We start from the raw sequence: 27,220 nt of genomic DNA, 5'->3' as shown, positions 1-27,220 counted from the left end.
ACAACCTGGTACTAAGCACACAGGCATCTTGTTAAAGTTATCTTATCTTAGCTATCTCTTATATTTAGCGGAGGAAAACAATTGTGACATCAGTTATGACATCTTTGGGATTTGTAGTCTTTCTAGTTGCGGATTTTTCCTAGTCTTATATTTCAACAGTTTTACGACAAACTTTGACTTTTTTGACATGGAAAAGATTATTTAAGATTGACAAACATCATATGTGTAATTCGTGGCACAATTCAAACGGGATCGAAAGATAGGTTTTCTCTCTCCATTGACTTCAATACATAATTTTTCCGAAATAAGGTCCCATGGACCGGAAGTAGATGGGCGTGACTTCGCCACTCTATTGGAAATGAATGGTGAAAAAAAACGTGGGGATCCTACGATTTCAGAGGCGTTTTTGTAAAAATACTACGTCCCAAGTTGCGGACCAACGTAGTTATTACACGTTTAGATGTGAGACTGGGTTGGCTTCTCTGTCTTTGTCTGCGAGCTGGAAGTGAATCCATTATTGGAATAGCCTTTCACTTTCTGAGTGGTAGAGATTCCTCTGAGTCCGCAGATGTATTTATTTTGTCTGCGAGGCGAGCGTTTGATTGGGGTGTCAGTTCTTTCGCCCCGTGGCTGGGTTTTGGCGAGAGGTGTGTGCGATGTGTCTCGCAGCTCTGGCACCGCTTGACTCCGGCTGCCTTTGAATGCAGCTTCAAAGCCTGCCTCGCTGAATGTTTCTCTCCACACGTACTGGCACTGTTCACTATCCCCCCTCCTCTTCCTCCCCCTCCACCCTCCAGCCCTCTGCTGTGTTTTTCCAGTTCACTTTTGCCCTTGTGTCCTTCCACCCTCACCGCGTCCTCTACTCTGCTGTACACAGACTCCTCTGGCAGCGCCCGTTTGCCGGATTGAGATAGAGCACGGCTCAACTTTGACTTCGGCAAGGACCACAGGGCAAGAAATCAATGGAGTCAATGGTGGAAGGCAGAAATATGGAGGCAGAGGAAGCAGCCGGGCATATTCTGTATCCGGAGGGGACGGCAGTATTGGTCTGTGTGCATGTCCAAAGCTTCCTGTCTTTTATTAAGAAACAAGATGACATGAGTCTTTTAGGATCTGGCTTATTGTTATTGGGTTTATTTTACAATAACTTAAAATATGATATAATACAATTATATAGATTTCCCTTTACTAAAACTGAAATTTCGCCATTTACATAATTAGATTGGCACAAAAACAATCCTATTTTTCCATTTGATACTATTTTCCCTACAAAATTCGCTAAGTGTTTTTATTATTATTATAATAATTATATTTGTCATTATTTATTTATGTATTCATCATTATTATGATCAACTTCTGTGATTACAACAAATATACTAATTCAAAGTGTAACCCACATTAAAACATAGTAAGCATAAAGTCATTCAAAAGTGATTTCATTAAAGGATACACGTTTAAAATTGGTCAATGATAACATAGACCAATAGACCGGTCTAAAATAAAATAGGCTATTTTAATTGTGTTCATCCTATATGGATACCATTTGCTAAGTCACAGAAATCAGAAAACAAGGGAAAGGTGAAATACTTACCTCTGATTATACTGGTGTTTGACACCGTTGATCATCGCGTTTTAAAACAGAGGCTACTCAGTATTGGCATATCCAGCCATGCAGTGGGGTGGTTTGTGAACTACCTCTCTGAAAGGTCCCAATGTGTTCACTTTGATGGGCTGTCTTCTGAGTGGTTAAAAATTGCTAATGGTGTTCCTCAAGGTTCTGTTTTAGGTCCACTTTTATTCTCCATATATATCAACAGTTTAGGTGAAAATGTGGATGAAGCTACTTTACATTTCTATGCGGACGATACCGTGATGTACTGTGCAGGTCCCTCCATTCAGGAGGCGGTTGTTAAATTACAGGCTGTTTTTAACATTATTCAGACTCAGCTCTCTGAACTAAAGCTTCTTTTAAATGTGGATAAAACCAAGATAATGCTCAAAAGACACCAGAGCCTGTTTTAGATATTGTATTAAGTTGTTGCCTGTTACAAATACCTTGGTATCTGGCTTGATGACTTTCTCTCTTTTAAACTTCATGTCAATAACCTGCTTAAAAAACTGAGGGTTAGGCTAGGTTTCTTTTTCAGGAATAAGTCCTGTTTCTCGCTTGAGGCCAGGAAAAGGCTAGTCACTGTGACCTTTTTACCTGTGCTGGACTATGGTGATCTGATGTATATGAATGCACCTGCCAACTACCTGAGCAAACTAGATGCTGCGTATCATAGTGCTCTGAGATTTGTCACAAATTGTAAAGCACTTACTCATCACTGTACACTGTATACCAAGGCAGGTTTACCATCACTCACTGTACGGAGGCTCAGTCACTGGTAAACTTTTATCTATAAAGCTATGTTGGGCAAACTCCCGTATTATATCTGTTCATTGATAAAGCAGAAAGTTGCAAGCAGCTATTGTCTGCGATCGCAGGATATAGTCTTGTTAGATTTGCCAAGAGTAAGGACTGTCTTAGGTAAGACAGCTTTTATGTGCGCAGCTCCACTTGCTTGGAACAGTCTACAGGCAAAATTGAAATTGAGCATTTTTATTTCTCTGAATGTATTTAAGGCACATCTAAATGAAATGCTTTCTGACACTCTGGGTATTTGTAAATGTTGAATATGTAAATATGATATCCTCTGTTGTTTGTTTGTATGTCTTTTTTATGTTTCATGTGGAACTAAATGATGCAGGTCTCCCTTGTAAATGAGATCGATGATCTCAAGGGACCAATCTGTCTAAATAAAGGTTTGAAATTAAATGAAATGACTGCAGAAAATATTCATTGTCTATGTTTAATGTTTTGTCTATTTGTCTATTTCGTCAGTAAATTGCCGGTTGTTCTATTCAAACCACCTGGTCTCTGTTCTAATTACTTACCTGTCTATCCAGTCTAGTAGAACCCAGAATCCTTCTAGTCAGATAGCATAGCCCAAGATAAGAAGTGTTAAAAAAGGAATAAACAATTTTTTGTACAGCTGAAAAGTTGACTAGACTAATCCATTAGTCAATTTACAGAAATCGCCATTTATCGCCACCTAACTTATTTTCATATTTAAAGTGTATTTCTTTGGACGGACAGAAATATTATATTTTTCAATATTTTCTGACATTTTATAGCACTGTTTCTCAAACTTTTTCATACCAAGGACCACTTAACCAATGAAAAAACACTCGCGGACCACCTAACTCCACAAATATAAAATAACATATCGTTTTTCTAGAACAGATTACAAATCGCCTGAAAATGGTACAAACAAGTGGCAACATGTGTGATGAAGGTATTGCGCTGTTCTATATCATGCAATCAAAAGTGAAACTTAACCTCGCTCCATTGCGGAGATATTCCCGCGAGAGTGCGGAAAACTGAAATGTATTTATATATTTCAAATGTGAAATGTTAGCAATATACTCAAGGACCACTAGGGGGCGCTCAAGGACCACCAGTGGTCCTCGGACCACACTTTGAGAAGCACTGCAATAATAGAGTAAACGATTATTCGGTTTATCTCTTAAATGATCACCCTCAGACATAAATATAATTGTGAGTGGAAGCCCTTTTTTTCTTAACTAGTTCACTTTTGTGATTGATTGAAAATAGTTATTTGCTCAAAAGAAGGCTAACAGCCTAAGGAACAGAGCACTCACTTTCCCTTTTACCTCCAAATAAAGTCGTTTTGATAAACTGGTCAAACTGTTTACAACTTTTGATTGGTGATTGTCTGGTCAATCCAGTGTTGTCATGTTCCCAGAATTGATGTTTAACATGGGTATTACAACGTTACCTTTCATTTAAAAAATCCCCTTGTCTATAGTAATTTATTATGGGAGGCAAACCAAAGGTAATAAGACAAGTTGATGGATTTTCAATGTTTGTTATTTCATCCAGCTGTGGAGAAACATTTTCCTGAAGCAATTGGGAGTCAGATCATTAAATGTAAAATAATGTGTGTGTGTGTCTAGCTGTAGTCCTTCACCTGACTCACAACTTGCTCTCCCGCTATGGTTTGCCAAATGTTCGCCCACACTGTCACCACCTGGCGGCTGCTGTGCACTGTGTGATTACATTGTGTACGTCTGTGTGCATGCGTGTGTTGTGTGTGAGGCGGGCCGCTCTCTAACAGATGGAGTAACCTAATACAAGTCTCATTTCTGCCCCGCTGTCCATTGGCCCTCATGGTCTGCTGGTGATGCTATCAGGGCCTTACCAGCATCCTGCCTGCTTTGTTCCTGGAACCAGCCCACCCCTCCCTAGCCCTCCTCACCCCCCTGCCCTGCCTCTTCTATGCTGCCTCCCGTAAACGCATGATACCCAGATTCAAACAGAAACTGGTCCTGCAAGGGTAGCTGGTCAGGTGGAGCTGCTACGTCTCGGGTTACCTGTGACAGGTCGCTCTTTGGGAGTGAAGTGTGTCTGGAAAAACAACATATTGTTTTACAGTCAATGAACAGATGATGCCTTTGTTGTAGCTCATAAAATCACAACTGAATGCAAAGCATGCTGGGAGGTTTGTCAGCCTCTGCTACTCTCTGTGCACTCATGTAAAAAACCTACAACTAGGAGTGTTTTTTGTAATGTAATGGCTTAAAAATGACTAGTTATACCCTGCTTAACATTTAATAAGTATTTTAACATTACGATTTAAATAATTTAAAGGGGACCTATCATGCAAAATGATAGGTCTTTTATACATAAATATGTGTCCCCGGTGCGTCGGGGAACTCACGCAGCGTCAGAAAATAAAACCCTCTCCCTTTTCTCCGTACCCAAATCTTTTAAAAACGGGTGTACAACGAGCGGATCCAGATTCCATCCGAATTGACGTCAAATCGGCAGCGGACCCACGGAAAGTTGCTAACAGAAACAATGCCTGACGTGTTTTGGACATAATCTCGTCTTTGTTTACATTAGCAAGCCTCGCTAACAATCAAAGTTAACCTGTACTGAAGAGCACATGTGTTTAAAAAGCAGGAAATAAAAAAAGAACTCACCTTGTGATAAACCTGCAAGAGAAAAAGCATTTGAGCTCCATACTATTTCAGAAATAATCCTTGACGTGGTTTAAACAGGGTGGCGTTTTATCACAGCAGAATTTAACTTTATCTCCGGTAGAATTCTGATCAGGCATTAGGCACGTTCACACCGGAGTACTTTTCCCCGTACCTTTCCCGTTTAGTTCCGTTAGTACCCCTTATGTCGCGTTCACACCAAAAAGAGTACTTAGTGCCGGGAACTTTTACCCCCATTTTTAGTGCCTGCTGAGCAATATGTTCTCACTCCCGACCCGTCACATGTTGACGGTCGGTCAGGGCCCCTCCCCGTCACGGTATTACGGACAGGGTACCCCTTGAGAGTCAGTTTTCAACGGGCAGGGCGTACCAATCCATTGACTTGCATAGAGCTCCCTGAACGTTGGTAATAGACGAGTTGGGATCGCGGCGAAATGCTCTCCGCAGACCCATTCTCACAGCGTTTATCAACCTTTTTCTTACTCAATATCAAGCCACACTTATTGTTTTTACTTCTTTATTTTAATTGAATAATGTAGGACTTTTGGTGCCGTCAGTTATGGGGAGAGTAGGGGCTCAGAATACTGAAATCTGTATTTCATTGTTTTTTCCTTCTAATTTTGTATTCTTTTCTAAATCACACATTGTTATTTACTCAACAATAACACATAATTATCCTTGTGTTTATTTATTTGTTTGATTTAATAAACACAAGTTGGAGTCCGTCAGGACCGAGGGTCGGAGCAGCTCATAGTAGTTGCTTTAGAGAATTTTACACCCGGAAGTAAGTATTCTCTCCGCTTCGCTTGACAAACCCCGTGATAGTCCTCAAGCTCTGTGATTGAATGTTTGAGTGTGCGCCGAGGGTTACGCCGAGCGCCGAACAACACTTTGAAATGGGATGGAACCACGGCAGACTGTCCAAAACTGGATTTGAACGGGTCCACCCGTCCCCCCCTCCCCCACCCCGTCCCCAGAACTACACATGCTGGCTATTGTGTGTTTTGCAACATGCTCTGTGGCACGTCTCTACTGGGAGTTGTAGTTTTAAAAGACGTTTTCATATTTCCCATAATAAGAAGTTGCCAGTATTAAACTGTGTACATCCCTGGAGGTTTAGGGGATAGGAAACACTCAAATTTAAAACACATAATTAATAAATGGGTGAAAATTGCTTGTGCTCATAATGGGCAGCATTAATATATACCCACATGCCAGCTAAGGTCAGAAGAGCTTTATTTAACAGCTGGTCTTATCTCTGTGACCCCTCCTGTTGTTAATTGATAAGCCTGAAACATTCACTTGTCAAGGTTCAAAGGCAAATATGGCAGTAGCCATCGATCATCTTAAGATAAGATGTACTTTATTGATCCTAATTTGGAAACATTTGCGTTAAATCAGCATGTGTAACAGTTGTAAATATGCAGTGGTGTTTATTTGTAAATCATTTAGTATAATCACACAAATTCTGTGTTTTATATTTAATAATTCTGTCTTCTTTATTTATTGAATATTCAATACCTGACAAGGTCGGAGATGAAAAACTTGGGTCGCAGGTTCCTCAACAGTGCATTACAAGACATCTATCAATATGTGTGTATACCTCCACCATTAAACTGTTGTATTCTGCACATTTCTTATACCATCTACATGCGTCTTATAAGAGTATAATACGTATAATATCAGTTAAAATAAGTGCTTAAACATACAGTAGTTAACATTGCAGGAAAGCAATATATTAGTACTTTGTCAGAGCTTTTTTCTTATTCAAAATGAGACCTTAACCTAACGTATTCTTTAATGTTTAAATAAAGCCTTATTAATTTCTCTGTCTGTGTCTCCTATTAATATCTTATAATAAAAATAATACATTTCAATAACGTGCTTTAACCACCAGGTGCCCCTTTCTATCAGCTGTGCACCGTTATGGTGTAAATATACCAATATACCGATTGGATCAAATATAAAAGTCAGCCAAATTAGTATTGATACTGCAAGGAGACTTATATTGTGAAGAGAAATTGAAGATTTTGTTTGATTGCTGATATATTTATGATCCACGTCACATACTCAGTTTCGGCGGCAGTTCTTCCTATTTGTCCAGAAGTCTTCTCACCAGGGCTCTATAAATAGCAAACTACGGCATATATGAAATATTTAATGCAGCCGAACCGTGTATTACAATGCCGTTATGTGATGACCTCCAAAGACAAAAGCAAGCAAACTCGGAATAAAGTATTATTTTATTTTAATTTTTTTTTTTCGGATTTCACATCAACAGGAAGTCCGGTTAACTAAAATGTGCGGAACAATACCCCAACCCATAGATCTGTGGGTGAATAATGTCAATCACCACATTACACCCATCCCTCATTTACATTTTAATTTACATTAAAGTATTGTGTGAGGCCTTCTAAAATGTTTTAAAATATAATTAGAGTTGTAGTTGAAGAGTTTGTAACGGACAACGGCAAGTCCATTAATTCCACAACCACACACATGGATTAACATCGATTTAATACATTAATGTAGCCTTTGTTTCTGCTAAAAGAGGTGTCGACCAGCTGGGGCAACAAGAAAGTCGGAGAAATCAAGTGTGACTATTAAAAAATAAATAATTATTATATTAATATTGACAATAACAACCGACCGTCGGGGAGTGTTCTCATGGCGTCTATTATCAACGCTATGGGAGGTCTATGGGACGCCCTGCCCGTTGAAAACTGACTCTCAAGGGGTACCCTGTCCGTAATTCCGTGACGGGAAGGGGCCCTGACCATCCGTCAACGTGTGACGGGTTGGGAGTGAGAACGTGTTGTGGTGAGAGGTGGTACTCTCCTGGGGGGGAAAAAGTGCCCCAGTTCTGATTGGCTGGGCGAATTGCAAACCACGCCCCGTAAAACTCTGAAATGTTTTGCAGAGCCGCCATTTTATTATCCTTGCATTAGCATTATTAGCGTTAACATTCGCCCAGCGCACAAACGCAGAGAGACTGATTTATGGCAACACAAAATAAAACATGGGAGCGGTGGAGATGAGGAGGTGTCGGCGTTCTGGCAATTTACTCGGAAGGCTTCAGTAGAAGCTGCTGGGAGTCTCAGCAGCTTCTACTGAAGCCAGTCCCCAACTCCGGGGACTTCCGGCCGGGGACTTCTGGTGGCAGTATACGCCGTGAAGTTGTTCGCGGCCTGCCAAAGCAGAAGAAGACGAAGTGACGTCAGTGGCTCATTTGCTTAATCTTCCCTCAGGGAACTTATTCCGGTGTGAACCCGTCGGCTCTTAAATCCATAGGGGAACTAAGTGCTGGGAACTAAGTACGGCAAAGTACTTGGTGTGAACGCGGCTATTAGCTCCGCCTCCTCTTCTTTTATTTTTTCAAGCTAAGGACCCAAGACCCGCATTTCTCTAACAGGGCTTCAAAAGAGGGGTTTGAGCAGTATGAGGGACGGCTACAAGGGGTGGTCTGTTTGGTATTTTGAAAAAAATTACTTTTCATACATGTTTTGTATAGGTATGGCCCTACAATATATTTTTCAAATATAGCATGATAGGTCCGCTTTAATGGAATAGATGTAGCTCATTTGTTTCTTTTAAAAGCAAATGTTGTGAACTTGGCAATGTACGGTCGCCGACTGGTGCAAACGCACTGCAACGGCCCAAAACAGGCACTTTCAAAAACGATGCAAATATAAAAGCACAAATGCAGGGTTTACTAAAAACGCTGCAATAAACAACAGTTGCAAATAGAAAACGAGCAAGAAACTCGAAACAAAACGCTAAAAAATGCGGCCAGGTCCCAGCTGTTTGCATATCCTTCCAGTGTTCCCGTTTCCATTGTGTTTTGAGCTTATTGCGGTTTTTTATTTGCTGCATTTTGATTGTGCATCACTTTTAGTAAACGCTGCGCTTGTTTCTTCAAGTTGGTGAACGTTTTGTAAATACTACTCATGTGTTTTTAATTTGCATGAGTTTTGGCACATTTTTATTTTTATATTTGCATCGTTTTTTTAATTGGACCACGTTTTTTAAGTTAAATCTCAAAACTATCTGGTTATTATTAATTAGGAGAACCAGGCCAACAGAATACATGTTAAATTCTACGTATACGCTTTTACCTAAATTAATACATTATTTTTAATAACATATTATTTCTCAGTAATTGTAACTGATTTCAATTACATTTATTTATCATTTATTTACCTAATTATGTAGCTAGTTTTCCCCCAACCATTTTGATATGATGGATTAAGATTGATCTGTTCTTTTGAGTGTACTGCACCATATTGTGCCCAGCCTATATAATACATTGGACAACAAAAACCAGGATGGTCAAATGACCACCGTCATAGCAAGTATATCAATATAAAAAAACAGTCATTCAAAATTATAAATAACAAATTATTTACAGTGTCTGTATTTTCTATAAATCAAAAATCTTCACAAGTCCCTTTTTATAGGCTAATGAAGTCAAAAAAGGAAGTGCATTCACAATTGACTGGTTTAAGAACAATCGCTTGTGTTGCATCAAAACTGGCACTTTGAAGATACATGGTTTGTACCTGACAGAGTGCTGGCATGTGTCTGTGTCCTGCCAGTCCTCGCTCTGCGTCCCGGACAGGTTCTGTTTTGTCACCGGGACCAGCTGGCAGCAGTTTCTCCATCCATCTCCGTGGCGGCTAGAGGTGACACGCCATCAGCCAAATGGATTACTCTCATTGGCTGGCTAATTTATTGATGTTTTCCTCTTCTGGGGATAATCGGTCTTTGGGTCGCTGATTGATGAGCCACTTGTCTGCCAACTCAGCGTCGGTCAGTCAGTCGGTCGGGCCTGTTATGAGCTGCAGCGTTGACTTATATATCACCCAGACTGACGGCCTCCTGGACATCAAATATGCCCAGCCATTTGACAGGTCCATTCATAGATTATGTGAAAGCCTGTTACATGTCAGAGCGGAGACTCTTAGAGCTTTTAGGTGTCAGAAATAAGTGACCCCACTTTGACACAGATTTATTAGATTTCTTTTAGACTATCTGGACTTGATCATACTTTAATTGAGGGCTTTGATTAATAACATGATATGTAGAGGGCGGCAGAAAATGATAATACGTTTAAGTGCCAACTCAAGACCCTCCTTTTTTATTTGTGTTTTTATGAAATGTATTATTATTATTTCTTTTTTTATTATTAATTTGTGTATTCTTATTTTAATTTTTATGGTTTGTAGAGCACTTTGTTACCTTAAGTGTATGAAAAGTGCTATATAAATAAAGTTTGATTTGATCATGATATTCCGCTCACAATGTAACGCTGCAGTTCGACGGTATCAATGCTAATGCAATGTGCCTGTTGCCTATTGGAGATAATTTAGTGGATATCCATATTTTAATGCACAAGGAAGCTGAGAGGCCCAATGTCCTTGGAGTAAACATTATATGGCTGAGGAAATAAGTGGACTGAGCTAAGAGAAATTTCCCTCTCCTGCTGATGTGTCTGGTAAAAAGCCTTCAGTCTCTGAGGAGAAAGCGATTTCCAGCTGCCAGCCTTCTGTCTCCATTTGTGACACTGACAAAATAAATGCTACTGCTAATTTTAAGGATGACCCAATATGTTCCTGCGTGCTCCCGCTCTGGTAATGTGTGCCCTTGACCTCCTACAGTGGTATCCCGGAAGTCACTGGCCTCTCTCCCCTCCATTAGAGGATACCTGATCCCTCTCAGGCTCTCACTGATGAAAGAGGGCGAGCAGTATGTGCAGGAAATGGGCTCGCAATGGTTCCTAACATGACCCGGGCTACTCAGAGCCATTGAATTGCTTTTATGAAGAGCCCTCTAGTCTTTCTCTTTACCATTACAAAGTGGCTCTCCTCTTTGTGGTGTAAGAGATACTACAGGTAGCTGAATCACAGGGTTTGATGAAAGAGGCTTTCAAAGAATCAGAGAAAAGGAGGAACAAACATCTTTGAGAAGGATGTGTATTTCTCACCGACTCTCCATCAGTAAACAACATTTTGAGGAGAAGACTTTGTATTTCTGTTTGTGTGTTTGTTTGTTTGTGTGTGTGTGGGTTTGTCTTACCTCCTCCCAGTCTGTCTCCCTGTCTCGCCTAGCAATCTGCACATCTGTCTGCTCATTGATCACAGAGGGAAGTGCTTCTCTGTCGCAGCAGGACGGCCGTTGCCTGAAAATCTAAACAGATGTGCGCTGCTCCGGAGCATCCTCTCACATTCATCCAAACATCTTTTAAATGTTTTCTTTATAACCTTTATTAACTCAGCTTCTGTTTTGCTGAGCACAAATACGGTTTCATATTCATGCATTGATTCAAATGTACAACTGCAGCCTGATCCTGTTTACCACAAAACCAGTTTGGGAAATAAGTCATGGTCTGGGTTCAAATAAAAAATGTTACCCCAGACCATGACTTATTTCCCACTCAAAATATATTAGTATGTTACATAATTAACAATACATGTAAAGAAGTTATTTACAGCATGTGGCTTAATAACCATAATTCACGTATACGTAAGTTCAAATGAATCAACCTTGACTTTTGATTTCCCAAAAGACGCGAACATCGGCTTCATCTGTGAAAGTCCTTTGTTTATTCACAATTAGAGGTTTTGTACCTGTCGACCACCATATATACATGGTTCTGAATAGGCTGCTAGTAGTTTACTTTGATGTAGCCTTTTTACTTATCATCACAGAAGTTGCAATGAACACTACAATTAAACCAGGATAAGTTAATATGAACTAAAGTGAAAGTCATTTTGTAAATCAAACAACCTAAGATGTATATATAAACGATTTCCGACGTGTATTTCCTTGAGTGTTCGTGCCGACTGTGCTTTACCGCCAAACAGCATTTTTACTGCTGCACTGACATTTGCTGTTGCTATAGCAATGGACCCACACCTACCATGCAGTGGTGGGCCGTCAGGGCCAGCAAGGCCTTCTCTGCTGGCCTAAACATCATCAGAATATAAATTAAATTTTGATATATTTTTTCCACAAATATGTATTAAATTATTCCCTGTAGTCTATTCTCTTCATTTCATAGCTTTCCTCTTGGTTGCGCTGCTTCCAGCCTCAGAACGAGATTTGGAGGGTTGGCCTTTATGTTAGAGCTTTTATCCAATCATATTTCAGCCATAATGTGTTGCCAGGGTCCAAGAAATCTGCCCTTAGGCCTTCAGAATCAATAGTGCGGGCGCCTGTAGATTAAAGTGAACGGAAACAAAACTGTGGCGTTAACCAATCAGATTTTGAGTTGGCGACAACGGGCCAGCTAGCAGGCGTACGATGACGTTAGCACGTGCACGTCTTTTGATTGGATACGCACTATTGAGAGGCAGAGCTATGTAGAGCTAGCAAACTTGAATTTGAACGAGCTAATTTGTGTAGATTTCTACAAGCTGTTTTTTTTCAACCCACAATGGCTGAAGGAGGAGAAGAGATCGATTTGGTCGCAGATATAATTACAACGCCATTTTCAAGACGAACTTTTCAAGAAAAGCTAGACATCGTGAGAAGAGAACGGCCAACCCCGACGCTAGCGAGCCTATCACAGCGGGGGAAAGGGTTTGTCCGCCACTTTCAAATCACTAACTACGAGCGGTACCCCTGGCTCACAGCCTCCGAGAGGCACTGCAAATTGTACTGCTGGGAATGCCTGCTATTTGCAACTGATCGATTTGGTGTTTGGAGCCACACTGGATTTGCAAACTTGAGTTGTCTAACCAAGGCAGCAACGAGACACCAAAGCACGGCTGGGCACTTACAAGCAATGGTGCTTTTGAAAACCTTTGGGGACACCCGAGTGGATCTACAGCTCAACGAACAAGTGCGCCGGGAAACGGAGCTCCACAACGAAAGGGTGAACAAAAATAGGGAAATATTGAAAAGACTGATTGATTGTGTCCTGTTTTTGGGTAAACAGGAACTTTCATTTAGGGGACACGATGAAAGCACCGAGTCCAGAAACAGAGGAAACTACGTGGAGCTTCTTTCTTTGCTTGCTGAGAACAACACAGACTTGCATTACCACCTGTCCACAAACAAAGTGTTTACTGGGACGTCAGGCAAAATACAAAACGACCTGATTTATGCTATTGCTGAAGTGATGGGAGAAGAGATCAAAATGGAGATTAAAAAAGCACCCTTTGTCGCTGTTATGGTGGACGAAACGACAGACGTGGGTAATGTAGCACAACTGGCACTTGTCCTGCGTTATGTGACGGACACAGGTGTCAAAGAGCGGTTTGTCAGATTTGAAGATGTTACAAGCGGCAAGCGAGCTGATGACATTGCCGCTCTTATTTTCCGTTTCATGGAGGAATATGAATGTAGTCTGGATAAAGTTGTGGCACAGTGTTATGATGGCGCAGCGGTCATGGCATCTGGACTAAACGGGGTGCAGGCTAAAGTTAAGGAGAGGGCACCTATGGCCTTATTCATTCACTGCTATGCACATCGACTAAATTTAGTACTGACTCAAGGGGCCTCAAAGCTTAAAGAATGCAAGGTCTTTTTTGCCAGCCTCAATGGCCTTGCAGCATTTTTCTCCAGATCCCCTAAGCGCACGCAACTGCTGGATGACATTTGCAAGCGTCGTCTTCCTAATGTTGCACCAACGCGGTGGCAATATACATCGAGATTGGTCAATGCAGTCTTTGAGAAGAGAGTTTCCCTAAAGGAGGTGTTTGACCACATACTGGAACATCATGAGGAGTATGATGGGGATACTATGCTTAGCGCTGATGGATTTAATGCACGTCTGGATGATTTTGAGTTTTGTTTTTTGCTTGAAACATTCAATGGGATTTTTAAGCATTCAGATGTGCTCTTTGGAATACTACAGAAACAAACATTGGATGTACAATTCTGTCTGACAAGGGTGAACGAGTTTTGTGACACAATTGAGCGAGAGAGGTGCCAGTTTCGTCAGATCTACGAGGACACAGCGCGCATCTCAAGTGGTCCGAGCGCACGCAGAGGCCCACGTACAGCACAAGGAGACCTTCGCGCATACTACCAACAACTCCACAGCAATATTCTGGACAACATTCTTTGCCAGATACGGAGTAGGTTTCAAGACCACGAAAAATTAATGTTTCTCTCCCTCCTGGACCCCCAGCACTTTCAGACCTACTGGAAAAAATTCCCGCATACAGCCTTAGCCAAATTAACACAGAGTCACGGAACACTGTTCGATCTGTCCCGGCTAAAAACAGAACTGACTGTAATGTATGCCATGACTGATTTTGAAAGGAAAAGTCCCATTGATCTCCTTGATTTCCTTAAGCAGAAAAATCTGAGTGAGAGCATGGGGCAGCTTTACACATTGGCATGTGTGGCAGTGACTATCCCTGTGTCCACTGCTTCTGTCGAGCGGTCATTCTCGGCCTTAAAGCGAATTAAAACTTATGCCAGAAATTCTACTGGACAGACTAGGCTTTCATCATTAGCCTTCATGTCTATAGAAAATGACTTATTGGTGGAACTGAAACGCACAGATAAACTGTACAACAGAGTCATTGAAGTCTTCTTGAGGAAAGAAAGGAGGATGGATTTTGTATTCAAATAATCAGTTGTTTTGGTGAGTACAAAGCATTTTATTTTTTATTTTATTTTAATATATTTTTGTCATTTTATGTCGTTAATATTAAATCAATATTAACGAATTAATATATATGTAATTAAAATGACAAATATATAAAAAATAAATGTTTGATGCTTCTGCAAGAGATATAGAGATGTGTGTGGCGCACTGGCTCAGCTGTGCAGTAAAAGTACTCAAGGAGACTGAATTGTTTTGGTTTAACCTTTATCAAAGTGGACATTCAGTGCTAGGAATACACTTTCACCACTGTCGCAAATATATCCTCATGAACAAATGCAAATTATTTGTTTGTTTTCTTTTATTTTCAGTGAATAGTTTGTGTCTTTATCGTCACGTTTCTTAAATGAAACTGCTTTGGGTGCGACAATGCGCTGTTTAGTGAACAAACTTGGTTTGGTGGACTTAATAAAACTTTGTAGACTAATGCCTTAAAAGCCCCTTTTATTTTTAAGTTTTGACCGTATCCAAGCGATCTTAAAGCTGGTAGTTTAACACTCTTAATTGTAAATGCGGATATATTGATTATAAATGCTTCGGAAATATTAATATAACTCTGTTGTACTTGACTATGTTAAGGTGATGCAACGCCCGGTTATACTGCGTTTCTGTCTAAATGTATAGTTTCTAGAGCCATGGCGTCATAATGATAGTATTAAGAGGTGGAATAATTCAGGTAGGACTGTGTAGGACATCACTGAAGGCCTAGGTGTGAAATGCACGGCCCGCCACTGCTACCATGTATGTGCAATATGTACAGTGCAAGTTTTAAATTATTTGAAAGATTTGCATGAAATCTACTTCTTTCTAATAATTTCCTCTCTACTTTTATAGTTTGTTGCCGTAAGTTAATGAGGGCAACTAGCTTCAAAACAAGAGCAATTTCCAGTTAGATTGAAACATTTCGACCCATATGGATGTTTCTTCATAGCCCCAGTGTTGCCTCTGTTTGGATTCTTTCAATCCTTCATTCAAAAGTGATAAATAAATGCTCCCCAGCAGCAGTTAGTGAGCGGGGGAATGATGATATCTATTCCTTTGCTCAGATATCGTCATATTCTCATACGGACCTCCCCATGTGCCTGAAATTGCACATTAGAAAAACACATTATCTGTTCCACACAAAAGAGACAGAGGTATCACACCATGCTGTCCGAGGACCCGGAGCTCTGTGTAGGCTGACAAGCTTCATTTGACCTCCGAGAAGCATGAAGAGAAAGAAATTAAACTACCCAAGCAGGCAAAAAGGAAATAACAAAGATGAAATGGCTTTTGTAGCACAAAAAGCAATAACTTCCCCTAACGCCTATACCAGCGCCCCCGCCCTCTCAAAGCAGTGGTCGCTATCACTCTCAACAAAGTGATGAAGGGGACTAGCTGAGGTATAAATGGGATTTCGCCTTCTCCTGTCCAAAGCTGCATTTCACTGACTCTCAGCTCCCCTGCTAAATTCAGTAATGGAGCTTTAAATCCTCCTGTGTTGTTGGGTCCTCACTCATTTGGCTACCGGGTCGTTGATAGAGCTCCTGCTTCTTGTGCCACCTTGTTGATAAGACTTCACTTTGTGCCTTGAAACGCCGCTGATTATTTTCCCTCCTCACATCGGCCAGGCACATCTCCCTCCTGCGTGCTTTGTATGCTTTCCTCCCTGCAGACATCCTCTCCCACTTGACTAATACATTGAGATTAAGACTCTCCTTTAAAGGGACTCATTTATAGTGAGCTCTGTTCCAGCTTCTTTTTAGTTTTACTCAAAGGTCAATCCCCAAATCTTGTTTTTCATCTGCTCTCTTTATTTTCCAAGCAACCGTGTATTATGCTGTTCTGTGTGTGTGTTCCCATGTGTGAGCAGTCCCATTAGAGAAAACACCAGATTGAGAAAAACTGGGAGAAGGGAAAGAGAGGCTGGGATGTTTCTCCTACTGTGATGGTTAGGGATGGAATGGATCTTTGGGGGGAATTGCATCTTGTTGAGTTTTATTTTTTATCTTCATGTTTTTCAGCTAAATTGCTGCCTACTTTTTGACAGCTCTGCCAAGTTGTTGTTATTACCGAGGCAGAGCATCACCTCCTGAATGCAACAGATATTGAAAGGGTGTCCTTACTTTCACCCCGTCTGACTCTTTGCACTCTCTCTGACTTTCTTGCAGAGGCCTTCGACCTGGTGCTGCGACACGGCCGCAACTTCACCCTGGCCATGCTGAAGTCGGAGTACCCGGGCCTCGGGGGTGGAGCCCAGAGCTTCGTGGGGCAGCTCTTCCTGGACATGTCACTGTACATCCTGGGCTCAGACTCCTCAGTGGACCACATGGTGGCGGTGCTCTACGGGCGCCTCTTCCCCCTGGCTTACCGGCGCCTGCTTGGCGGCACCGTTTCCTCTGCATCTGAGGAGTGTGTGAGAGGGGCCTGGAAGGAGACCGCAGCATTTGGCCCCTATCCCAAACTGATGATGACCCGTCTGTCCCGCTCCCTCCTGGCCACTCGGGTCTTCCTGCAGGCGCTGAACCTTGGCATCGAGGTTGTGAACACCACGGACCACCTGCGCCCCGGCAGGGACTGCAGCCGGGCCCTGCTGAGGCTGTGGTACTGCCCGCACTGCCAGGGCCTGCTGGGGCCGCCAGCCTGCAGGGGCTTCTGTCAGGCCGTTATGCAGGGCTGCCTGGGGGGGGCGGCCGAGGTGCAGCCCCACTGGAAGAGCTATGTAGACGGGCTGGGGAAACTGGCCGGCGGAATGAGGGGAGAGCAGGACATCGAGGCTGTTGTTCTTAGACTGCCTTCAATTATCAAACTGGCCCTCAAACACGCTGTGAACGCCCGCAGCCGCCTCACTGCTGCGGTGAGTCCAGAACACACACGCACGCACGCACGCACACACGCTTGCACACACACACACACACACACACACACACACACACACACACACACACACACACACACACACACACACACACACACACACACACACACACACACACACACACACACACACACACACACACACACACACACACACACACACACACACACACACACACACACACACACACACACACACACACACACACACACACACACACACACACACACACACAGAGAGAATAGAACTGTATATTGAAAAATACAAGGAGCTGCATTGGTTTGGGTGCGTTCCTAGGGATCGAGTGATCGTAGAGTCAATTGAGTGTGACAACTTCCCTCCCATTCTGGCTGAGCCAACTGACTACCTGCTGAATTCCCGACTCATGAATGGCATGAAAATAATTGATTGATATCCAGGGGTGGACTGGGACAAAAATTCAGCCCTGGCATTTTCTGTCCAGACCAGCCCACTACATTATCAGCGGACACTACACTTAACTTGCGGCATCTTCTCTCATGCATACTACAAAGGAGAGTCATATTCCTTGATAGCAGTTAACAAATAAAGCACTTAACTATGAACTAAAGGACTAAAATTGACAGCTATATCAATCAATCTTTATTCATTATAGTGTCAAATCACAACAGAAGTTATGTCATGACTAGGGGTGGGACGAGACTAACGGGAAGAACCCTTATGCTACCCTTTCAGTTTTTAGTCTGTGACTGTGAAAATCTTTTGATGTAAGCCCAGTATTAGTTAAAACCAGACTCGGACAATAATAACAAAAAAATATCCTGACAAATAATCTAAATAGAAACATATTACAGCATTAGAGCTGAAACTCACTCACTCATTATGAAACCATAAATAGAGAATTGGAAAAAAAAAATATATATATATATACATAGCTGTGTGAAAAGTCTAAGACATGGGTTACAGGTCTGAATAGATATGCATTTTCATATACGTGTATGTGCACAAGTATGTATTGCTCTATACTTCCTCGTCCGCAGCCAGCCAGCTCCACTCCTCACCAAATTCGTGACCTGAAAGAAACAGCAAACAGAACTTGTACTCAGTATCTGTGTACTGACAAATATATGTAGCCATGTAGCCTTTTTGTGACGTAGTGACACTTAGTGAACAAATGTATCTGTAATGAAGGATGACTTAAGTCTCAAAAGAGCCCTAAGGCCTACCTGCATAACTGTTAATTGAACTTAAAAGATATGCAGATGTTTGAAATTAAAACCATCAATATGAAAATCTTCAGCCAGGAAATAATCATAATCAAACCTTTTGTTTCAATCTGAGACAAAGCAAGTTGCATAATAAACTCACAAAGTCAAGACGAAGCTCTCAGATATGATCTATGACTCAAGCATCAAGAAGAACTTCTAGCAGGTCAGGAAAACCTGTTTGACAGGAGATAATGGTAGCAGAGAATATAAAGAGACATTTATGAATTACCAATTGTCATTTTATCGCACATATAGTATGTTTCTTCACATAAACCTTTAAATATAACCTTTAAACATACACATATTGCATTCCTCTCACCACATGAAATAAGCTCAGGAACCTAAAAGTGGCCCAGTGAATGATGGAGGAGACAAAGCAGGTCCTCAAAAGGGGACAGAGGGAAAACAACTCCTTAGGCTCTCATATATAGGGTGGTCCACCTAAAAGAGACATGGAAACATTATTAAGTCTCTCATCATCACAAATCAAGTATGAATTCATATAAGATTATAAGACACATGACATACTCAAAAAATCATAGACTTCTCAAAAAGTGGTGAAGTGGTAAGGGAGCGAATCCTTGAAAATGGACGGAGGGGGAACAACTCCTCAAGCTCTCACATGTCAAGTGCTCAACCTGAGAGGGAATCGGATACATTATTAAGTCTCTAATCATCACAAATTAAGTATGATTTCATAAAACATAAAAAATGATAAACTCACCATACTAGAGGAGACTCAACAGCCAAACTTTGGTGCAGTGAAGGTAGAGAGTGGAGGCAGAGAGAGAGCAAGTCCTCGAACATGGACGAAGGGGGAACAACTCCTCAAGCTCTCACATGTCAAGTGGTCAACCTGAGAGGGAATCGGATACATTATTAAGTCTGAAAAATAAATAAAATGTTTTCCTCTGTCCTGCACCTAGAGTTGAAAACTTTTGGGATGTGCGTTTCTTTCAAAACTTTTTTAAAATGATGAAGTATGAATTTATACAACATTAAAAATTACATGATAAACTTACCAAATTCTAACAATGGTCCCAAATGAGAGAACAAGTCCACATATAGAACAGAGGGAGAACGACTCCTCAAATATATCAGAACAACCTGAAATGGAGAATAATTGATAATTTAGTGTACATGATCACACCATTAAGGATCAACACATAAGCACAATACAACTTCTGAAAAGCATCATTAAAATGACAAATAATGAATTACTACATCCATAATGTGTGATGTGTGATAATAACAATAATATTAAATATTTCTCGCCTTATCAGTGGAGCAGCTTTTTAAGCAGCTCACTCTTCTCTGCAAGTCTGTCTATCACAGAGTCAGAGTCCAAGGACATGAGGATGTCTTTCTCTGTGGCCATCAACATAAATGCCTCCAATTTATCAGATGAGAGGGTGCTTCTGAGTCTGTTTTTAATAAACTTCAAAATTGAAAATGTGCGCTCACAAGCCACCTGTGTGAGGGATAATGTAAGCAGGTACTTATAAGCAAGGCCTAGGACAGGGTATGCATCTGTTAGCATGTTGAAACGGCGAAGTATCTGGTAGCAGCACAGAGGGCATTCTTTGCAGGAGCAACAGCTTATGGGAGTTATCTCAACCTCTTCTGTGTTGTCCTCCTCACCACCTGATCCATCTTCTACTGTTATTGCTTTGTACTCTGCCAATGGGGATGCCTTCAGCCTGTTCCACTGGAGTGCAAAGCTTTTCAACTCGGCCTGCATATTTTCCTTGGTTGCCCTGCTGTCAAATCCTTGCAAGCACTTGCTTAAGTCTTGAAGGGCAGACTGGGGAAGAGCACTGGTGCAGAGCTGAGGGAAGTTTCTGGGATCCAGACATTCCAAGTCAGCATATAGATTGCCGTGTGTTAAAAAGCGCCTATGAATGGCTTCAATTGCTGTGTCCATGATCCGGTTATGCACATTCACCTCATAGGATTTTTCTGCATCATCCAGGGTCTCATCCTGAGCCATCTCTCCAGGCAAGACTTTCTTCATCCTCCTCCTCTTTTGTGGCAGTGTTGCCTCCACTTCAATGTCCGTGTCATCTCTCTCTTGGATTTCTGTGTTTGTCCAGTTGACAAATGTGTCTGCTGCTTTTTTTACAGATTCAAAATCTCTTCCCAAGCTTTTCAGCATATCCTGTGTCGATGCCACTATTCTGTGAGCAGAGAGGATGTCCAATCCTGCCGTCTGAAGGTATTTAGACAATGGAGAGGTATGTTCAAATAAGCGGAGGAAGATTTGAGCCGTCAAGATCGTCTCATACTTGAGCAATGACTGCGCATCCTCTGGCCATGACACGGATACATGGTTTCACTGTTGCCTGTTTCTGTATAGCTGATAATGTCAACAGCACATCAACGTACAGAACCATCTTCCGGTTTTCCAAAGAAGCCAAACACCTTCTTCAGGGCCTCATGCTTGGCCCACCAGCGTGTCTCGCCAATAGGAGCAAGGCGTCTACGTCTCTTGTTTCGGCCTGACTCTTCCCACACATTCATTCTTTTATATGACTCTTTGATGAATACCGCAATGCCATTGAGGAGCGCAAACAGGGACCCACTCTCAATAACAGTCTGGGTTGTGTTTGCAAGCACCAGATTTAGTACATGTGCGTAGCACCATACATGCACCTGGTTTGGAGATTGTGCAGACAATAGTGAGGAGAATCCTTTGTATTGGCCTTGCATGTTTGATGCCCCATCAGTCGCATTTCCAATGCACATGGTCTTGCTGAGGCCCATTTTGTCCAGAACTTCTGACAGCATGTTGACAAAGGCCTGTCCAGTGGATGAACTGCACTTCAGCACTGCAACAAGCCTCTCATGAACAACATCACTAACATACCTCATAATTATAGAGCATTGATCCTGAGAGGTGATGTCCTGTGTTGTGTCCAGCTGCACTGAAAACATTCCTGCTTTCTTGATATCACTGGAGATGTTTTCTTGAATCAGATGGTGAATTGCATCTATCATTGAGTTGACTGTGGTTTTGGAGAGTAAAGTTACAAGGGAGCCTCTGCCTCTCGTGCCACCAGACAAATGCAACTTTTTGCTGTTCTCAAGGCAGCTGTCCAGGTGCTCTTTTAAACAGAAATCATACTTCCCCAGTAGAAGTATGAGTTCCAAGAAATTACCATGATCAACTGTGTGGTCTTCCAGAGTATATGCTGCCTCATTTTCTGACCTCCTGTATGCAAGCCCCCTCTTCCCAAGAACCTTGATGACATCTATGATGCGCTCCAAAACCTGCCGTCTCTTTCTGACCTGCTCTCTGTGCGCCGACATCTGACTGCCACCAAACACACTGCTGATATCAGCACTGGCGGATTTCAAGAGGTAAGCTTCAGCACAGTTTCTGTGTCCACTGCTTCTCAAATGCTCCTCTGTGCGCTGGTGTATATGCCTCCAATCTGACATTCCACTGATGAACAGACTGCTATCAGTTCTCTTACCGAATGCCATGCAGATGAAACAATACAGCATGTGACGCTCTGGACAGTATGTCAGCCACCTTCTAATGGTGCCGTCTCTGCTACAGAACACTTTCTGCACCACTGGATTGCTACTTTTTTGCTGAGGATGGTCATTTAAAAATGACTGGAGATTTCTCTGATCAGGTTGTGAAAACAAATCTGTTATTTGACTGGCACACTCATAGCTCTCAACAGCTGTTTCCCTCTCAGGTGATCCTGTATTTGGGCTGACACACTCCTCACTCTCTCCAGCCTTTTCCCTCTCAGGTGGTGCAGTCTTTGGGCTGCCTGAATTGGTCTGGCTCTCCCCCTGAACTGACCAGCTGGACTTGCCCTGAACCTGTCTGGGCTGGACATAGGGAAAGCATTTATCATTAGATGGGGAAATAACTCAAAACTACAGAATAATGTACAAGATAAAAGATTAGTTCATATTGAACGAAACGTTCGCGAGCGTAACAACACTAGTGGCTTTGCCATGTTTTCATTATGACACTGAGTGTTTTCCAATGCAAAAAAGTCTGATCTTTGTGACAATACCTGAAAATGCTCAAGACAGCACTATACACAGCCATTTGAAAACTACAGTAAAAGTAACACATTTACAAAGAAATTAAAGTTACACACAAATTATGAAATAGTTATCACCTCAGTAAACATTAAATGAATTGAAAGATTACAATAAATTCAATGGCAAATATTGCAAATTAATCTAATTATTTCCTATAGGTTTACTTATATTTTTGCTAAAATTCAAAGTATCTCATCTGTATTTACAATACAGCTTGATTCTGCAGCTTCATCTCTACTTACAGCTCGTTGGTCCATGTGAACGTTTACTGTTGCTATGGCTACAAGATACCGCTGACGTTAGCAGCTCTTAGCTAGCCTAGCTAAATCATCTGAAGTATATAAAAACCCATAATATCACAATTCGGCATATTTAAACAAAATCAACCACAACTACCAACATTCACAGCCCTTCAACTCTGGGCTAATATGTTGTCACAAGTAGGACTATGCAGTTAATTAGGTCACATCACATTCAATGTAAAAACGTTTTCTACTTTTTTTTTGGACATGTCTCAAAAATGTAGCCTAGCCAGCCCAGGCTAACGTTACTTACGATGTATGCCTCCACTCGCTCGTCTCCCGGCGCAGAAGCACCTGCTGGGGCGGTGACCACGGCACCAAATAGGTCCGTCAATTTAGAATATTTAGCAGCCTCCACCTCCAGAGACTTCAGCTTTTTAAGTCGCAGTTTTTCAGCGCCACCCGGGCTTTTCTTCTGCTTATCCATTTTCAGCTCAGCAGCAGGCAGCCCGTCCCGCGACTCCCACCCATACCATGAGGTCCCGCCCCACCCTGTTTTGTGTTGTGATTGACAGCACTGTCAGGGCTCTCTGAGCTTATCAGCTCATGATTGATTGACAATGACAAACAATAGACCAATAATATGTGTTGATGCTGGCAACACACTGCTAGCCCTCTGTAGCCAATTGGCCGGCCCAATTGGAGGGAATTTAGAGGGAAAAAAACGAAAAGAAAAAAAAAACATTGCGGAGCGGCCCACATTGGGTCAACGGCCCACCGGGACGATGCCCGGTATGCCAGATGGCCAGTCCACCCCTGTTGATATCACTCAATGGCTTTTTAATTTAATTGAACCTAATCAGAATCAGATTTTTTGGCCAATAGGGCACTTACAATGAATTTGCTTTGGTGTTTAACGGTGCGAATATAAACACAAAACGATTTCAATGTAAAAAAAGAAGCAAACTGCAACGGAGTATTAGGGCCACACTTAGAAGAAAAAAAACTGAGAGATTTAGAGAATAAAGTCGTAACATTACGAGAATAAAGTAATAATTACGAGATTAAAGTCGTAGTTTCATAAGTGACTTGAGAAGCGGACTTGGAGGAGATTGTCTCCTTTCTGCAGGAGGAAACGGCTGGTTCTGGCCGACTACATTACATTACATTGCATTTAGCTGATGCTTTTATCCAAAGCGACTTAATAAGTGAATTCGACCAACAAGATACAAACTTGAAGAAAACAGAATCATATAAGTACATCAGGTTTCATAGAGCCAAAACATTTCAAGTGCTACTCAACTGGCTTTAGATAAGCCAGTCCTTTATTAGTATATAAGTGCTTTGTTAGTAATTCTATCGCTCGAAGTGGAGTCGAAAGAGATGAGTTTTCAGTCTGCGCCGGAAGATGTGTAAGCTTTCTGCTGTCCTGATTTCAATGGGGAGCTCATTCCGATTCCACCACAAGGCTATCGTTCGACTCTTTCTGGATTCAAAGCCTTGATTACAAGTCTCATCGTTTCTTGTGAAACAACAAATCCCCTTTGAAAAGCTCTTTATTCTCGTAACTATGACTTTATTCTCGTATTATTCCGACTTTATTCTCGAAATCTCTGTTTTTTTTTTCTAAGTGTGGCCCTAATACTCCGTCGTAGCAAACAACAACTACCAAATAAAAGATACAATGTTTACAATAAAGTTTATTAACAAAAAATTATAATATATTGGCTCAAACCTTGATGAGACAAATGTATCTTACATCAAAGGACTGACACGAGTAAATTCGACAGTCACCCAACAGAAATAGCGATGCATCATGTGACAGATGTAAATGTGCAATAATACACTACTAGACTAGGACTACAGCATCTACCAGACTCTATACAGTTAAATATGAGCTATATTTGATCAAAATCACATTGTTTTTCAGGCCAATATTTGGTTGCTCCTCATTCGCCAACACAGTTTCCATAGTTATCCTGGATTAGCTAAAACTCTCGCAATGCGGTTACAAGACAGTATTGGCCTTGAAATGTTAGGTAAGGTCTTCAATCATCAAGACTTTTGAGACTTTGCCAACAAAGTTTTACAAATCTTCCATTACTATTGAGGCATATCAACTGAGTGCTTGATGTGAATGAGGAAACTTGTATCTACAATATGTCGCAAGACTCTTTCCCTTAGAAAAACAGGACATAATAAAATAGATACCACATTAACTTCAGTCAAAGGACTTATTGAGTGAGTGCGGCTAAGAGATCAAGGCTAAATTTCTTTAAGTGAAAATATCACTTGTAATGAAAAGTGTCTCAGCGTCACAAGGCCCTCAGAGAGCACAGGGTCCAGGGTCGTTTCCATCAGTGAAAACTAAAGCATGTTTCCACACGGTAATTTGGATCAGCTCCAAAAATGAATAGCTTGACACATGCTAGACCAGGGATGGGCAAATGGCGGCCCGCGGGCCGCATGCGGCCCCCACCTCCTCTTTTTGCGGCCCTCAGATTAATTTATAAACAACGTAATTAATAAAAAATAAAAAGTATATATATTTTTTTCATATTGTACATATTTTTAACTTGTAGTACTGATACCGTCCACTTGACTCCTAGTTACGTCGCGAGCTGTGTACATGATTTCAAATACCGCGAAATAATCTGTGACGCATTTGTGTGTATTGTGTTTGTTTCCCGGGGAAACACTCACAAGAAACACTGGCTGTTGTTATGCCTGCTGTGACATTAAGTTGCCGCTTGTAATTATGCCTTTACAAGCTTAAAAGTTGTATTTATCATCTGAATTTGGCGAAACAAGTTTAATATTCTTAAAACCAAGACTTTTTTATTTGAAATCAGATGAAAACAACCCTCACGGACCCTGCCCTGTTGTCTATGATTACTACGCTTTTCATTCATAATTTCAGCGGGAGGGACGGGGACTGGTGCTGAGGAACAGCAGAGTGCGGGCTGACAGGTGTCTGTGTTGACATTCCACTTATTGTGGAATAAGGGGAATGCAGAGACTGGCTACAAGGGCTTTAAGTTCAAGTTAGACAACTAATATCTGGGTTAGTGTTCATGACTTCATGTTTATGTCATCTTAATGGTTAATCTCAATACACAGACAGTTTAGTGAGCTTATTAGAGGATGTTCCCATTTTTTGGGGATGTTCCCTTTGATTGTAAAATGTCAATGAAGATGTCAGACTTAGTATATTTGTTAATAATTACATACAACACATGGACATTTTGTGTGTGTGTGTTCCAAGTGAATCTGTGGCCCCCACCACCATCAAAGTTGCCCATCCCTGTGCTAGACCATTCTACCAAGTGTCATGAAAATCGGGCAGGTAGTTTATCTGTAATGCACAACAACAAACCAGCAAACCTTGGACTGAGCTGAATAAAGAGTGGGACTTAATAGCAAGGGAAGAGAAGAAGGCAGGCAGGCAGATGCTCGTTGATTCAACTCCGATAAAAATGCCAACTTTGTTCGTAGCCACATGTGAAGTCAGGGAGAAGTTCTCATGAAATATGGAGACTCCTTTCTGCCAGAGTTACTGAGCTGGATGTGCTTTTGCTCTTGTATATCTGCTGAACTTTTCACTCTTTACACCCAGAATCCCCACGTTGGCCAGGTTTCCACTCAGAACCCATCATTTATTAACACACAGGTTGACCTCACTTACTCTTTACGGCGCCAGGGTGTGGCTGCTTCCATGAAGCGCTGACTTAGGGGAAATCACTCACTGTGCGTGTGTGTGTGATTCTTATCCAGTTAAAATATGTCCTGTGTGGATTTATTTAAGACTGCAGTTCCAGTCACCACAGATGCCTTTACTTTGTGTTTAAGGCTCTGACTCTGTTTCCAGTATATGGGATTAAAGCTGCTGTGGTCCTGTATTGTTCCGCACTGTGACAAGGTCGATTGTGTGTGTATATGTGGGAGTGTTTAAATGTACTCTTGCAGAGACACTCCTCACTCAGCAGTGTCATTGAAGGGACAGATGCATTTTTTCCCTAAAGGCTAATTTTGCCTCACTAAGGAGTCATCAACCAAAGCATGGCACACTTGATTGCTTCACCTCCAAAAAGGATTTTTGTGAATGACCTTAAGGGATTAA

The 27,220-nt window shown here is 41.6% G+C and overlaps 2 protein-coding genes across 6 annotated transcripts in view; one reads left to right on the top strand and one right to left on the bottom strand.

Moving 5' to 3' along the window:
* The window catches only part of gpc3 (glypican 3), a 172,764-nt gene that overhangs the window by 70,201 nt on the left and 75,343 nt on the right, over window positions 1–27,220 (top strand). For all 3 annotated transcript variants that reach the window (XM_079670943.1, XM_079670944.1, XM_079670945.1), the window contains exon 3: window positions 16,837–17,522. In XM_079670943.1, coding sequence (XP_079527069.1) covers window positions 16,837–17,522 — 686 coding nt within the window. The remainder of the gene's footprint in view (window positions 1–16,836; window positions 17,523–27,220) is intronic.
* LOC307032738 (zinc finger MYM-type protein 1-like) lies at window positions 17,966–23,619 on the bottom strand. 3 transcript variants are annotated; one of them, XR_013806368.1, is made up of 8 exons: window positions 23,414–23,619; window positions 20,066–22,636; window positions 19,813–19,897; window positions 19,515–19,646; window positions 19,319–19,428; window positions 19,110–19,231; window positions 18,891–18,964; window positions 17,966–18,595 (listed from the first exon to the last, which is right to left on the bottom strand). XR_013806368.1 is itself a non-coding variant. In XM_079670946.1 (2 exons), the coding sequence occupies exons 1-2, from the start codon at window positions 23,585–23,587 to the stop codon at window positions 21,167–21,169; spliced, it is 1,644 nt and encodes a 547-aa protein (XP_079527072.1). In that variant the 5' UTR covers window positions 23,588–23,619; the 3' UTR covers window positions 19,911–21,166. The 3 variants fall into 3 exon arrangements, 1 of the variants encoding a protein (XP_079527072.1); XR_013806369.1 differs by lacking the exon at window positions 20,066–22,636; XM_079670946.1 differs by lacking the exons at window positions 17,966–18,595; window positions 18,891–18,964; window positions 19,110–19,231; ... (1 more) ...; window positions 19,515–19,646; window positions 19,813–19,897 and having other exon boundaries at window positions 19,911–22,636.

Source organism: Notothenia rossii (genome assembly GCF_949606895.1).
Source record: "Notothenia rossii genome assembly, chromosome: 3".
NCBI lineage: Eukaryota > Metazoa > Chordata > Actinopteri > Perciformes > Nototheniidae > Notothenia > Notothenia rossii.
Note: the sequence above shows the minus strand (reverse complement) of the source record. Positions and strands in the feature narration are given on the sequence as shown.

What these genes read in the sequence shown, in the direction of transcription:
- LOC307032738 (XM_079670946.1), bottom strand. Translation starts at nt 23,587, where the DNA reads ATGGATAAGCAGAAGAAAAGCCCGGGTGGCGCTGAAAAACTGCGACTT. An exon ending in AGCGAGTGGAGGCATACATC is followed by an intron (nt 22,637 to 23,413) that starts GTAAGTAACGTT and finishes CCCTATGTCCAG; the next exon opens with CCCAGACAGGTTCAGGGCAA.